Source organism: Gymnoscopelus braueri (assembly GCF_963280865.1).
Source record: "Gymnoscopelus braueri genome assembly, chromosome: 11".
NCBI classification, from domain to species: Eukaryota; Metazoa; Chordata; class Actinopteri; order Myctophiformes; family Myctophidae; genus Gymnoscopelus; species Gymnoscopelus braueri.
The window spans coordinates 45,526,631-45,541,591 of NC_137613.1; the positions used below are offsets into that span (position 1 = coordinate 45,526,631).

General features: G+C 44.8%; 1 protein-coding gene across 2 annotated transcripts; it reads left to right on the forward strand.

Annotated features, from left to right (window-relative positions):
* Positions 1-9,018: 9,018 nt before the first annotated feature.
* LOC308094567 (myelin-oligodendrocyte glycoprotein-like) lies at positions 9,019-14,708 on the forward strand. Of its 2 annotated transcripts, none has more exons than XM_080441303.1 (4): positions 9,019-9,144; positions 9,892-9,921; positions 11,699-12,034; positions 14,400-14,708. In XM_080441303.1, the coding sequence occupies exons 2-4, from the start codon at positions 9,900-9,902 to the stop codon at positions 14,471-14,473; spliced, it is 432 nt and encodes a 143-aa protein (XP_080297429.1). In that variant the 5' UTR covers positions 9,019-9,144; positions 9,892-9,899; the 3' UTR covers positions 14,474-14,708. The 2 variants fall into 2 exon arrangements, with proteins under 2 accessions (XP_080297429.1, XP_080297430.1); XM_080441304.1 differs by lacking the exon at positions 14,400-14,708 and adding an exon at positions 13,726-14,318.
* The last annotated feature ends 253 nt before the right edge of the window (positions 14,709-14,961 follow it).

A 14,961-nucleotide genomic window follows, 5' to 3' on the forward strand; every position in this document is an offset into this window, starting at 1 on the left:
CCTTCCTCTCTGCCTGACCTACTTGTTGTTAACTAGTTGTACGAACGCTTGTTTTCTATTGTTGTATTGTTTATTGGATCTTGTTTAGTCGATACACTTATTTGTTTTAGCTCATGCTCATTTGATTTAGCTATTTTGTCTCATCTGTTTAACGAAATAGGTAGCTGATATATTGCACTTTTACCTTAGCGCTAGGTATACTCTTGGTTGCTTGTTTTTGCAGAAAATGCACTAAAGACTTCTGGTGATTAGTAGTTTTCGTTCCCTACCTATGTTGAATACACTTATTGTAAGTCGCTTTGGATAAAAGCGTCTGCTAAATGACTGTAATGTAATGTAATGTAATGTGGTGTGCTGTGGAGCCCTCTGCCCTCTTGTGGCGCTGATGAGTGCAGAGAGCTCACAGCACAAGGTGTGGAGGCGAAGGGGAGCTGCATTAGAAAATAAAAAGTATCAGGTCAGCCGATCAGTTGCTGCTGGTTGTGCCAATGACCAGCCTAAAAAAACTGAAGTGACCGAGCTTTCGTGGCGACCGCCCGAAGACTGTTCCAGAGCCTGGAACATTTTGAGTTGTGTTGAGTTAAGATGCAGTAGGTCTATATATGCAGTACAGTGGTTTATTGATTCAGAACAGTGATCTATAGATGCAGTACAGTTGTCTAGATGCAGTGCAGTAGTCTCATGCAGCTATAGATGCTGTACAGTGGTCTCATACAGCTATAAATGCAGTACAGTGGTATATACAGTACAGTGGTCTCATGCAGCTATAGATGCAGTGCAGTGGTCTCATGCAGTAGCTATAGATACAGACCAGTGGTCTCATACATGCAATAGATACAGTATATTTTGTCACATCCAATTATTCTTAAGTGTACTCAAGATCATTAGACCGCAACACACTACAAGTGTGGCACCTGTGCACAATGCAATAGCGCAATGCTTTTTTTTTAAAACACCCCCATTCAGGTAAAAAATACTACTACTACTATTACTAGGCCTACTTCTAATAATAATCATAATAATAACATCTCTTGCAACACTAACTGGGTCATTTATGTAATCTACTGCTTTTGTGGAGAATATTACGTTGGTGAAACTGGTGCATTTTTTTTGCTTCAGTTAATATGTTTCCCCTTTTCTTCCTTAGAAAAAAAACATTTTTCTCTTTTTCAGATTATTCGTTTTCTTACTGACTTTATAATAATATCTGTAATGCCATAATTAGCCTATGGATTGTGTGAGGTTTCTCTTCCAGGAGCTTTCCACAAAAGAGTCATTTTTGTCATGTTTGATTGTCTCCTCTTACTGTACCCAAACAAAAAGTTCATGGTATACATAGAATACAAATACACATTTGTATTCTTTGTATACCATGAACTTTTTGTTTAGTGTTTTATTGATTAAATGCTGGTTACTCTGGTTACAATTACAATTAGTTAACTAACTGCTCATCCCTCCTACTGTGAGGATACTCCTCTTGGAGAGTAGCTCGATCTGTGTCCCATTCCGTATAAATGTGATGTTTGTACTCAGTTTTTTTTTTGTCAAACCCAGAGGAAGACTACCTGTCGAAACGTTGGTCTCTATCTTTTAAAATAAAATAGTATGCATCATGGCTATGAGCTGTGCGACCTTTTTCTTTTTTTAATCAGTTTTGCATTTGGTCAGCACCTCCTTAATATCGATGTGTGCTCCTTCTCCTGTGTTTGCCTGACATATTCTTTATTTATAGCATCTATGGTTTTCTATGCAAAATGCAGAAATCATGGAAATGGAGAACCACTGGTCTAGATAAAACCACCCTGACCACACAAATTCACAAACATTAAATTAAATCAATAAATAGTAATAAAAAGTGTGTGTGTGTCAGGGCTGCCAACACTCCTGGATCCCGCATGAGTCTTCTGGTTTTTGACCATGTCTCCTGACACTCTCCTGGATCGTCATTTCTTCTGGTTTTCTACTGGATTTGGTATCAAACTCCCAAAATTCACCAGAACACAGGAAATTACATCTACTATGTTCAAAAGTTTCTGGGGGAGGTGTTATGTTTGTGAATGATCAGGCCATGACACAGTTTGCCAGAGAACTTCACTTTTCTTTCTTAGCTCAAGAGAACAACGTAACATCAAAACAACGTGAGACTCAAGTAATCGATCCCCGACAATCCCCACACTCATAGCAACAGGCAAGGGTAAATGAGCGCAGCACAATCGAACAGAGCAGCAGTTAGTGAGACATAATGCGAGCTACTGCCGACTGAGTCACATTTAACTTTGCCAATTTACTGGTTAAGTAATGACAACTTTGAACGTATTCACATTTGGTTTACAACAATAAAATATCAGTTGCACATTAAAGTGCGGGTGCGTAATTGTTGTAAATACCAATGGAATAAAATGATTAACTTGCAGACTACGCCACTTAGGTTTGGATTAAAGGAGCCTAAGAACTCCTTGATTAACTCTTTTTGCTTTAACAGGCTTTTCACAGGTTCGAGATAACTAGGTAAGTATTTAGACTTTAGGAGAACAACACAACTTAAAACCCAGGAGGAAACTGAAGTCGACACAATGGATAAAAAGGGTGAACATACATTTATTTGAATTATCCCTGTTACAAGAGGCCTCTGTGCCTTTAAAACCAGCATACAAAATAAACAACAATCCTAAAATATAAACCCTAACCTCCTATGGCGCCGCTAAACTAAACTAAAATACATTCAATCCAAAAATGCAAAAATGGGGCGAAAGTAACAATAATAGCAGAGCGCAGATAAATAGCAAGAAGGCAACAATACTTTGCGTAAGTAAAGTGCAGGTGCTAGATAAAGTGCGTTGTAAATATCATTTATAATTAGGCCAGTTCAAGTGCAACACCGGGGGTTTCTGCGGCCAAAGCAATGTGCAAATTAATAGCAATAGTGCAGTACTTATTCGAAGTGCAGGTGCCATTAAAATACAATAAATAACTAAGACAATATGTGTGCCAATACTGGGGGTTTCAAGTAGAGGGAAGCCAAGCCAGGATTCTTCAATGTTCGTCTGTTTCTTTATCACCGTCTGAAATATAGAAGCAATAGGACAGTTCATCTGTTTCCAGACAATATACCGTGGCTACTAGCAGTAGTGGCTATCACAGAACGAGTGTTGCATGGATGGAAACTTACTCCGAAGGCCGCGGATTGCGGCCTACTGTCGGAGTTGCGCGTTGCAACACTTTTAGCCTCTCCGTCATCCGCTCCACTCCAGGCCTTGCTTCGCTCCTTATATGGTCTGGCTGCTGTCGTCCTCTCGTCCCCTCTGCACACACAGTCTCTCTACGGGTCTTTCTGTATGGAGCCGTCTGCCAATGTTTGCTCGTTTTCCCGTGGCTGGCAGCACGCGCTCTCCCGTCTCTCTCGCCCTTTACCTCGGCTACAAACTGGACTTTCTGTGTGTCGCACCGGTTCCTTCACACACTCTCTTCTCTTCTGTCCTTCTCGCTCCTCTGCCTTTTTAAACTGAGCGGTTCTACTCAGTTCACAGACACACCGCGCCCTTCTCCGTCGTGGTTGGCTGTTGATGACATAACCTGCTGTAGGATTGGGCCGTGGGGACCACGCCCGAGTGCTAGTCAATATCGCAGCTGTTAGCTGTCATTGTCAGTTGGGGCGTACCAAGTGGCTCGGGGACCGTGGGGAAAACATGTCCATTCATATATAATACAGTGCATTTATCACAATAAAGGTTAAAAGGGTGTTAAGATGATGAAACAGTGCATCAATATAAATAACAAAAAATTATAATAATGTCCCGTTTTCCACCCTGTCACAATAACATTTCCCCCCCCCGGCAAAATTTCAAGCATATAAAGCTGACACAAAGTCCTGTAAGTGGGCAGGGCGTGATCGCACGCAAGGAGGACGTGGGGAGGCACAGGGCTGAGGCCGAGCAGGCCAAGGAATGTCCATGACCCGTGCAGGGGCAACTAAGGGCACCGGGGAATCCGCGGTGAGGGGCATGTCAACAGCCGTGTGTGGCGGAGCAGGGACCTTTCGTAGACGGCTGGAGTGCCAACGAGAGCTATCGTTGAGGAGGTAGGTGGCGGGGCCCAGCTGTCGGGCAACTTGAAGGGGAAGCCTGCTGACGGGTGACTGAGGCCTTGACCACAGGGGAAGGTGAAAGGGGCGGAGAAAAGGCCGTAGGGGAACGGAGCCTGTCAAGGGGCAGGGTGAGATCCCGGCCCAGCATGAGGTAGGCTGGGGAGACACCCGTGGTAGAGTGCTTGGTGGCCCTGTAGTGCAGTAGAGTGTGACGGAGGGCCTGAGCGAAGGAGCACCCCTGGGCCGTGTGTGCCCTGATGCCGTTTTTCAAGGACTGGTTGAAGCGTTCAACGCCACCGTTGGCCTGGGGGTGATAGTACGCCGTGCGCACATGGCGGATACCCTTGCTGTTGAGATAGTCAGTGAACTCTGCAGAGACCATCTGAGGGCCATTATCCGTCGTAAGGGTCCGGGGAAGGCCCCAGCGAGTGAATAGAGAGTCCAGAAAATCAATGATGACCTGAGAGGTCACAGAACCGGTAGGGTGACCTCCGGCCATTCTGAGTGCAGGTCGTAGGCAACCACCAGGAAACGCTGATGGTGTGGTACCCCATGGATCTCACCACAGATGTCCAGCTATAGGTGATCCCAGGGCTCAGAGGGCCAGGCGAGAGGCTGCATCGGTGGGGGCGGCAGGTGGCCAGTCTTGCCACTAATGAGGCAGGCAGCGCAGTCCTTGACCAAGGCATCGATGTCTTTATCTATCCCTGGCCACCACACCAGGTCTCTGCAGCGCTGTTTCAGCTTCACAATGCCCAGGTGGCCCTCGTGCGCCATGGATAATACACGCGCACGCAGGTTACCAGGGATCACTGTGCACAGCCCCCCGTGCCACACAGTGTGTCCTGTCGTACACGGGAGAACGAGGCCAGCTCCCCCGGGACCACAGCAGGCCACCCATTGTGGATGTAGGTGCAGAGTGTGGAAAGAATGGGGTCCTGTTCAGAGGCGTCCTTGAGCTCCAGCAGAGAGACAGTGGCCTGGAGGGGCGTGTGCAACATGTTAATAATGTCCTGTTCAATGCAGTCAGTGCTGACGTGTAGGGCTGCATGGGGCTGGGGCAGGGACAGCACGGGACAGCAGGTCAGCCACAACATTATCTCTGCCTGGGGTGAACTTCTGCTCAAAATTGTACTGGCGGAGGCGGTCATACCAGCGGTGTAGCCTGAGTGGTCTGTGGCCCGTCCCGGACGTGGACAGCAGCGCCGTAAGAGCCTGGTGATCTGTTCTGAGAGTGAAAAAGCGGCCATAGAGATAGAGGTGCCACCGCTCACAGGCCCAAATGCAGGCTAATGCCTCACGCTCGCCCACAGAGTACCACTGCTCAGTCTGGTTGAGGGCTCGGGAAGCGAAGGCAAAGGGTTTCTCGACCCCGTTCTGGATCTGTGACAGCACGGCTCCTATCGCTATAGATGATGCGTCACAGGTCACGAGGGTGGGGCTGGCGATGTCAAAGTGGGCCAACACTGGGGAGAAGTAAGTTGCGCTTTCAGGGCACCTACAGCGTCACTGCATGCCCGAGACCACACCCAAGGCTCATCCTTACGCAGCAGCTGACGCAGGGGGGCTGTGGTGTCAGAGTACTGTGGGAGAAACTTTAAATAGTACCCGGCCATGCCCAAGAGAGAGGCCACCTGGGCAGCTGAGGTGGGTTCTGGGATGGCCTGAATCGCGTCCACGTTGGACTGAAGTGGAGTAATGCCATCTGCAGACAGTCGGAACCCCACAAACTCAATCTCCGGGACAGAGAGGACACACTTTTCAGTATTGAGAGTCAGGGTGTGTTTGGCCAGGGCTGCAAACACCCTGTTGAGTCGTTCATCATGAACGTCAACCGTGGGCCCGTGCACTACAATATCGTCCAGGTATATGGCCACGCCTGGTATGCCAGCTAGCACAGAGACCATGACTTTCTGGAAGAAGCTAGGGGCAGAGCAAAGGCCGAACGGCATCCGGGTGTAGCGAAACACCCCGGCATGTGTTACAAAGGCTGTGAGGTTTCTGCTGCTGGGGTGAAGAGGCACCTGCAGGTACCCCTGTCTGAGGTCGAGCTTGGTAAACACTGTGGAGCCGTAGAACTGAGCTGTGAGCTCCTCTGATGTGGGGAGGGGGTACTGGTCTGGGACCACTGCCTTGACTGCACGCAGGTCCACACAGACACGCAGGGCCCCCGACTTCTTCTTGGCCACCACCAGGTTCAAAACCCAGGGTGAAGCGTCCACTGGTTCGATGATACCAGCTTCCAGCAGCTGTTGTAGCTCAGCTGTGACTCCGTCACGTAGAGCTAGCGGGATGCGGCGCAGCGGCTGGATGACAGGTTTAACTGAGGGGTTGAGGAGGGGTTGATGGGCGAAAGCAGAGAGGCAGCCCAGACCATGAAACAGTGACGGCCACTTCTGCTGCACACGTGGTGACAGTCATAATAGCCGACCCCCCCGGTGTCCAGGAGGGAGAACCCCAGAGCGGTGAACAGGTCCAAACCCATCAGGTTAGCGCCACGGCGGGCCACTTGAAAAACAAAACTGGGCACAGTCTTGGTCCCGTAGCGGACAGTCACCTGTAGAGACCCCACTGGGTCGATTCCAGACCCTCCATAACCATAAAGTGCAGTAGAGGGCGCAGACAGGGGCAGTGAACCAAAGAATGTATTGTAGGTATCAATGTTCAGGAGAGACCAGCCCGCACCGGTATCCACCAGCAGGCGGCTGCACACATCATTGTGGTAGACTGAACATGATTTGAAGGGCACTGCACCTGAGGTCACATTGTGTATAATGGTGGGACCAGACTGGGAGTCCTGGTCCCCTGGGCTGGCCGGGGCAGAGCGACAGACAGCAGCGAAATGGTGTAGCTTACCGCAGTTACGGCATGACTGGCCACGGGCAGGGCAGTTCTGGGCTCTTGAAGCATGCGACCGAGACCCACAGTTACCGCAGGGCTGTTGTGGTTGTGGATGGGGCCGAGGGCGCTGACGTCGCTCCAGTTGCATCACAGCTGCGGAGTCAGGGTCCGGGGAGTCGTTGCGTGGCAACAGTGGATTCAGAGAGAGATCTGCACGGCTGGATGTGGGCACTTGCCGTGTAGTAGCAAACGTAGCAGCACACTCAGCTGCACTCTCAACTTTAAATACAATTGCAGCTGCCTCAGACAGCAACAGTTCATCTTTTTCCATTAATAGTCTCTCACACACTTTCACGTTACTTGTGTGTTCAATCAGTTGGTCACGTATCATTTCATCCTGCAGCGCGCCGAACTTGCATGAGACAACCAGCCCCTGCAGGTTAGCCACATATTGGTGTACAGACTCACCGGGCACCTGGCGTCGTTGCCTGAACAAGATACGGCAGAGAAGGGCACTTTGTGCGGCCGCGAAATTACCCTTTAGATAGAAGCTCCACAGCTGCGGCATAGCTGATATCGGGTCCAGTTTCCAACGTCCCGAGCACCCGTTGACCCTCCATTCCCAGACAGTGTTGTAGAAGCGCTTTTTCACGAGCCGCGTTAACACCGGTTAGCCCCGTAGCCGTTAGCCATGTCTCAAACGACTGTTTCCAGCGAGTCCAGGGGACTGGAGGCTCGCCAGGTAATTCCAGGAAGGGGTTGGGTGGTGGGAGCGAAAGACCAGCCATCTTCGTTGCCAATGTTAAGTTTGTGAATGATCAGGCCATGACACAGTTTGCCAGAGAACTTCACTTTTCTTTCTTAGCTCAAGAGAACAACGTAACATCACAACAACATCAAAACAACGTGAGACTCAAGTAATCGATCCCCGACAATCCCCACACTCATAGCAACAGGCAAGGGTAAATGAGCGCAGCACAATCGAACAGAGCAGCAGTTAGTGAGACATAACAGGAGGACCCCAGACCCCGCCGGTTCGGGGGTGTGATCAGTGCATGCCATCATACAGAGATATTAACTTTTAAGTAATGAATGGTTATTATTAAAGGTTGATTGATTGATTGATGTACTTTATTTAGTAAGACATGAGAACAACAGTACATGGAAGTACAAATTCACAATACAAGGTCTACTAAACTGGAAGATTCATTAAGAACTCATTCAGTGCCACAGGACGTCTAAAACGTCCGACGTCTAAATAGCCCTGGGTGCCACAGGACGTCTAAAACGTCCAATGACGTTTTTTTTTTGGAAAAAAAGGTTCAGAACCCAAGATAATGATGATTTGAAGATTTGCTGCTCCATTCACTCTTTGTTTAACTACTTACTAAAAAAGGCTGTATCTCGGCTCCTAAGCACTTTTTTTTTACAATGAATTTTGGTTGTGGCACAATTTTGGTTGTGGCAATTCCATAAATAAGCATGGCACTGAATGAGTTGTTAAGCACTGAGCTTGTTTAAGATGAGATCCCCATGCATGCACACAAATCATGATCAGGTGGGTCTTACATTGCTTCAGTCATCAAATAAATTTATGTAGGCCTACTTTTTTAATGGATGAAATTGTACCCATTATTTTCCAATGCTAGTAAAGCAAGCCTGATAAAAGTATCAAACTCACAAAATTCACCAAAACACAGGAAATTACATCTACTCTGTTCGGGGGGGACCCCCAGACCAACCGCTAGCCACGCCCCCAACCAATCTCCTGGATTCTGACAGTCCAATGTTGGCAGCCCTGGTGTGTGTGTGTGTGTGTGTGTGTGTGTGTGTGTGTGTGTGTGTGTGTGTGTGTGTGTGTGTGTGTGTGTGTGTGTGTGTGTGTGTGTGTGTGTGTGTGTGTGTGTGTGTGTGTGTGTGTGTGTGTGTGAGTGTGTGAGAGAGAGAGAGAGAGAGAAATACAGTAGGCTATTAATGTTTTTTGTTTCCAGATTTCATTTACAAACCACAGCCTATGCTGTGGGGTCACCTATTGGCGAAAGTGAGTCATTACAGCCTAGTCAATAAGCCAACCCTCCAGTGGAAGGAGGTTCTGTAAATGAAGACTTTCACTTTAGTTGTTTGTATTCAGTGACAGACAGAGTCACGAAGCTCTGCTTGGATTTCAATCCTCTTTTTGCTTTTCACATCTAAAGTATCACAAGTAGGCCTAGTGAAAGGTAAGAGGATCTCAATATCTCAATGTTTAATGTAGATATTTACTGGATGTTTCAGTGTGTGTGATCAGGTAGGGTCAGGTTGGTTCGTTCTTAGCCCTGAAACATGACTGTCATATCAAGACAGTCATGGATGAACTTCTACCTGTTGTTTGTACTTTCTCCATTTACGGCCCGTAATTCTACATCAACGTTCAGATTTCAAATAGAAAATGCTTACCCCATGGCCATGGATGTTACAATTATGTACGGGCCCTCAGAAGTACCCGCATCCTCCGTATTGTTAAATAAAAAGCATTTTAATCCGATCGGTGGCCATTTTCTCTGTATTTACTCCGTGCTTTCAACTGCGTGACTCTATTGGTTGGGAGGTGTATTGCAGTCTTATACATAAAAACAAAAAAAAGTCAATGGCCACCGATCGGATTAAGATGCTTTTTATTGAACAATACGGAATATACGGGTACTTCTGAGGGACCATACATAATTGTAACATCCGTGGCCATGGAGTAAGCACTTTATATTTGAAATATGAACGTTTATGTAGATGTACGGATCAAAAAGGGAGAAAGGGCAAACACCAGGTTGAAGTTCATCCACGATCCATGGCTAGTTCGTTCTGTAATTATTTGAGACCCGAGATCACCGTGAAAACACACGATTGCAAGATGCACTTAATGATTTGATAGATACATGTTATGGATGTTTAGGTGTGTGGTAGGATAATTCGTGTCTTTTTGTTCTGCACAGGAGGAGATATGGCGAAGTCCAGAGTTCGTGGTAGGTCACTCTCTCTCAAGTTACAACACGCTGTTTCAGTGTTTCTTACTTCCTGGTACAACTTGTAGAGCGGGGCTGGAGATCTGTTGTTCTGACATCAGAGCAATGATACGTCCTAGTACAGTGGTTCTCAACCTGGGGTCTGTGTCAGGACCCCCAGGGGGTCCCCACATGACTTTGGTGGGGTCCCCAGATGACAGTGACAATTTAAGGACTTTTAAGACCTTGTTAATATATAAAAAAAATTAGAAATGAAATAAAATAAATTAAATTAAATGAAAAAAGACCATTACTGCATCAAAAGTAATCAACAAACTATACTATAAAAACTGGTCAAACATTGGCCAAATTGTCAAATAATATAAGACAGTGGATCTTAAAAAATTAAAATAAAAAGCCAATCTACAAGCTCACAACGCCTCGCAAGATTGGCTATTTTCACAATATATCTGTGGAACCGAGCGCACTCACCTATTAGTTTGTATTGGCCAGTATGCCTCACACCTAAATGTAATGACTCAAGAGATTGTTTGTCTGAGATTTATTTGGGGGGTCTCGGCCTGAAAAGGAGCCACTGCTATTGTAGGCCTACAGTGGTTCTCAAAGTGGGCTGTGGTCCCCCCTTCAGGGGGGTCCCCAAGCAAGCATCAGAATCAGTTTAACCACTTTAACCCTATATACATCAGCCATTTGAAAATTGTATTGCCGATCTACTTAGAACAAAATAAAAATCTTGGAAAATGTGGAATATATTTTTAAAATATTTTAAAGGTTCTCCAACCTTTTCATGTCAAGGACCCCCAAAATGTATTTGGCCACAGACCCCCATCTCAAAATATTTTGTTACAGGGACCCCCAGAAGCAAAGATTTGAGTTACAAATGTTTGCTTTAAAAATATATATATTCAAAGGAATATAGTTGGGTACAGCATTGTGTATGCAGCGCTATGTCAGATTGCAAGTTGGAAAAACTGGCTGTTAGAAATAGTTATGTAGTGGAGTAGCTTTGTATAGAGCTTCTTGAAATCAAGCTTTTTGAAACAAATAATAAAAGCTGTTTTTCAGGGTTTTGCCGTCTCCAATCACCAAGCAGGTTTTTCTAGTTTGCCCTGCAGTAGTTGTTGTTGTTGGGGTATCCGTGAAATTTGTCCTCTGCACTTACCCATCCTAACTATTGGGAGCGGTAGGTGCTGCTATTAATACAGCGCCGGGGACTCGGGGAGCAGTGATCAAGACATTTAACCCCAGTTAAATGTCTTGATCGGGGACACTTGATAGACAAGATGAGCACTTCTCAAAACAACTTTTTGAGAAGTAACATCAACATTTCTGCTTGCTCACAATATTCACTCAGGGGCCACTTTACGTAGTAAAAGTAAGGTTGGCCTCAGGCCAATTTCAGGCCAATTTCATTCGAAGTCATTAGATGATGGGCCAGAACACAATCGAAGGCTAATTTAAGATCTGGAACTTTGACTTATACAATAATCAACATATAATAATCAATATATACTAACACATAATAAAGTGGGTTAAGTGTGTTATCGCTGATTATCTTCATTATTATGAACACATTTAACCCATTACAACTGGGAAAGCATTTAGATTTATTCCGTTTGCTATTCAAAAAAATGTTGAACTCATTTGAAAAATCTTGAAAGTTTACGATTTACTGGTTTAGAAGGCATTCGAAGAATCTGCCTCAGGTCTTAATGGTCTAAATGAACAGAGTTACCGCTGCATGTCACTAATTTGTTTTCTTTGTACTCCCAAACAGGTCAATTCAAACTCGTCACTAAAGGCGAAGGTTTTTGTCTGGGTCAGTTCGGCAGGGAAGTCACCCTCATGTGTTGCCTCGTCCCCGAGACCAACGCGACCTCCATGACCGTCCGGTGGTACAGGGAGTCCCAGTGCATTTATATTTACAAGAATGGTCGGACGATAGAGGGGAGGGGCTACGAGGGCAGACTGTCTCTGAACATCCAGGAGCTGAGGAAAGGCAACCTGTCCCTGACGCTGAGAGACTACCGGAAGACGGACGACGGCGTTTACATCTGCGGGGTCAAACATGGACAGAAGGAGCAGGAGATCGCCCTGGGATTAGTGTGCTATCGTAAGTGATCTGCTGGCCCGTTGATTTATCATTAACCTCGACATGTGTACTGTATAATCTTGTGATCATGTGTATCTCTTTAGGTACAAATTATACTATGCTTTCAATAGGCGTTCAATATGGTTTTATCTGTAAAAGAATAGTATGTAATTGTGCCTATGTGTTTACATATTAAACAATAATAACACAAAATGAAATAAATAATTTCCCTCTATACCAAGGGTTCCGAAACTTTTCAGGCCGCGACCCCCCAAAAAATAATATTTTGACTGGAGACCCCCCACCATGCAAGCACTTGACATTTAGTTTGACTCGGTTCCACAGATAAATATTGTGAAAATAGCTGAACTACAAGCTCGGCTAGTTTCACAATATGTGCCTCTTTCTTATGTAATATTTGACAATTTTGGTATTAAAGTTTGGTATTAAAAGTCATTAAATTATCACTTTAGAAATTTGCAGATAGCCTGTATACACTTATACTGTATTGGTTTGTTTACTGTTGAGGGAGAAAACAATGTTGCACATTAAGCTTAATCATATGGGGACCCGCGCAATAGTTTCAGGACCACCCTGGGGGTCGGGACCCCAGGTTGGGAATCACTGCTCTATATCAGCTGTTATCAGCCACTTGGAGTAGTGTGGTGGTGTTTACCTGCAGAAACACATTACCCTCTTCTCTGTATTTTGATGTTTTCACTGCTTGTTTTGCTAGAGGCATTTTTGGCCAGGCAAAACACCAAAATACAGCAAGAGGGCAATGTGTTTCTGTAGGTAAACACCACCACACTACTCCAGTGGCTGATTAATAACTTCTGGTATAGAGGGAAATGATGGATAAAGGATGTTAATCTTTTTTTCTTATGTAAACACAGGGAAAAGTGACATACTATGCCTTTAACAATGGGACTATATTCATACACAAACCCCCTGGATCAATCTAAATGTATAATGAGTACCATAATAGTTCACTGAAGATTGGTTGTTAATTCTACTTTAGTATATAACCTGCTGTGGAAGACTATCTGATATCTGACATAACGTTACAAGTTATTACTTTTAAAGTAATAACGACCGCCTCTCATTCGCAATAAATCTGGTCTCAGATTGCTCACACCTCCCTGCCTAATCTAATGAACCTAACCGAATCAATTTACTCCCCGTGGTTCTTTATTTGATCACCCGGTTACATGCTGGTCAGCTCCAAAGGCGTACATGCCGAAGCATTTCTGAAACGCCCGTGCCTGTAGTGACGGGTCTTGGTGTGATCACGCCCTAAAAGTCTTCCTTTTTTTTATATACAGCTGAACATTTTGTATAAAGCAAGACGGTACCATTTTATTGATATTGATTGAACCTATTGATATTGTGTCTCAAAAATGACATTTAACATCGACCTGCATGCTTTTTCCATATTTTATTACCGTATCTTAATGTGGTGAAAAGTGTACTTCTCTGTAAATGTCACAGCACACACACACACACACACACACACACACACACACAGAGCAGTGGCTCAGGAGATCGTTCGAGCGTCCTCTGCGCCTCCTTTCAAAGTGTCCTTGAGCAAGACACTTACGCTGAATTCACACCAGCAGTATGATCAAGCAAAATGTTAACAGTGTGAACATTCACAAATGCTATAAATTAGGCCTGTCTAAGGTTATGAGTGAAATGTCACAGAGTCACAGTGGTCTGAGAGGATAAAAGCGAGCAGCTCTACCCATCAGCAACGTTCACAGGCAGCTGGTTTGTAAATAATTTTATTTTAGGTAGGAAATAAGCTATGTAGATGTAAATTTTTAAAATTAATTCAACACCTATAACTGCTAGTTTAAAACATTGTTATGAATATTCGCTAGTCTTTTTCTGTGGTGTCAAGTGCATATGCCTCCACGACTACGTCAGAGCACTGCACGCTTCTGATTGGCTTGTCTCTCTGCACCAAAGTGTCAAAGTTGAGCTTTTCTCAGTTTTAACTTACCTTTTTGCTGACTTGGCTGACAACTATGCTCGCTCCTCTCCATAGACTAGCATTGAACCTCGTCCTCGCCACAGTCTCAGAAGGTGGCAGGGAAACAACGCTGCTGTTGTGAATTCAGCGTTGACCACTAGCTGCTCCCTTTGAGCAGGTTGGTGCCTTGCATGGCTTGGGGTGGCAGTGGCTCAGGAGGTAGCATTCCTGGCTCTGTGTTAAAGTGTCCATGAGCAAGACACTTAACCCCCAACTACTGCTCCCGATGAGCAGGTTGGTGCCTTGCGTGGTGTGTAAATGATCAGTCGTCTTTCTGTATGTGAAGTATCACTTTTCTAACCATGATTTCTTTTGTCTTTTACATGCATTATGAATGTGAACGTGACTTAGAAAGTGAGTATCAAACCTATTCTACTTCATGTCCTCCGCTGTGTTTTAAAATTGACATCAAATTCTCACAATAGCAGAAAAGTAACTGAAAAGATCTTACTTGTCCTCTTATAATGTTAAAGTGTTGAAGTTATTATTGTGTAATTTGCATAATAACACCAAATGTAAAATTTTCTGCTAAATCCCACCAGTTATTATTAAGCATCCAAATTAATCTTGTAAGTTGCACTGATGTCTTAGTTTACAGTTCTACTTTACAATATGATGACATTGCTATTGCTCTAAGCTGACTTATAATCACTGCACATATTTGATGCATGTTTAGTACATTTGCTAACATGGTAAAGAGTTCAGCTGTTTGTTAATGTTACAACTAAACAGTATCTGAAGATGAACTAAAACAGTAGCATCACAGATATTACAATATACACTATAAAAGTTAATGTCATTTATGGTTACCGGGAATTTAAAAAAATTGACTTGATTTTAATTAATTGACATTATGCTATTATGTATTATTGCGCCCAATAGACTAATTGTGATAACAGATTATTGTCGGTTA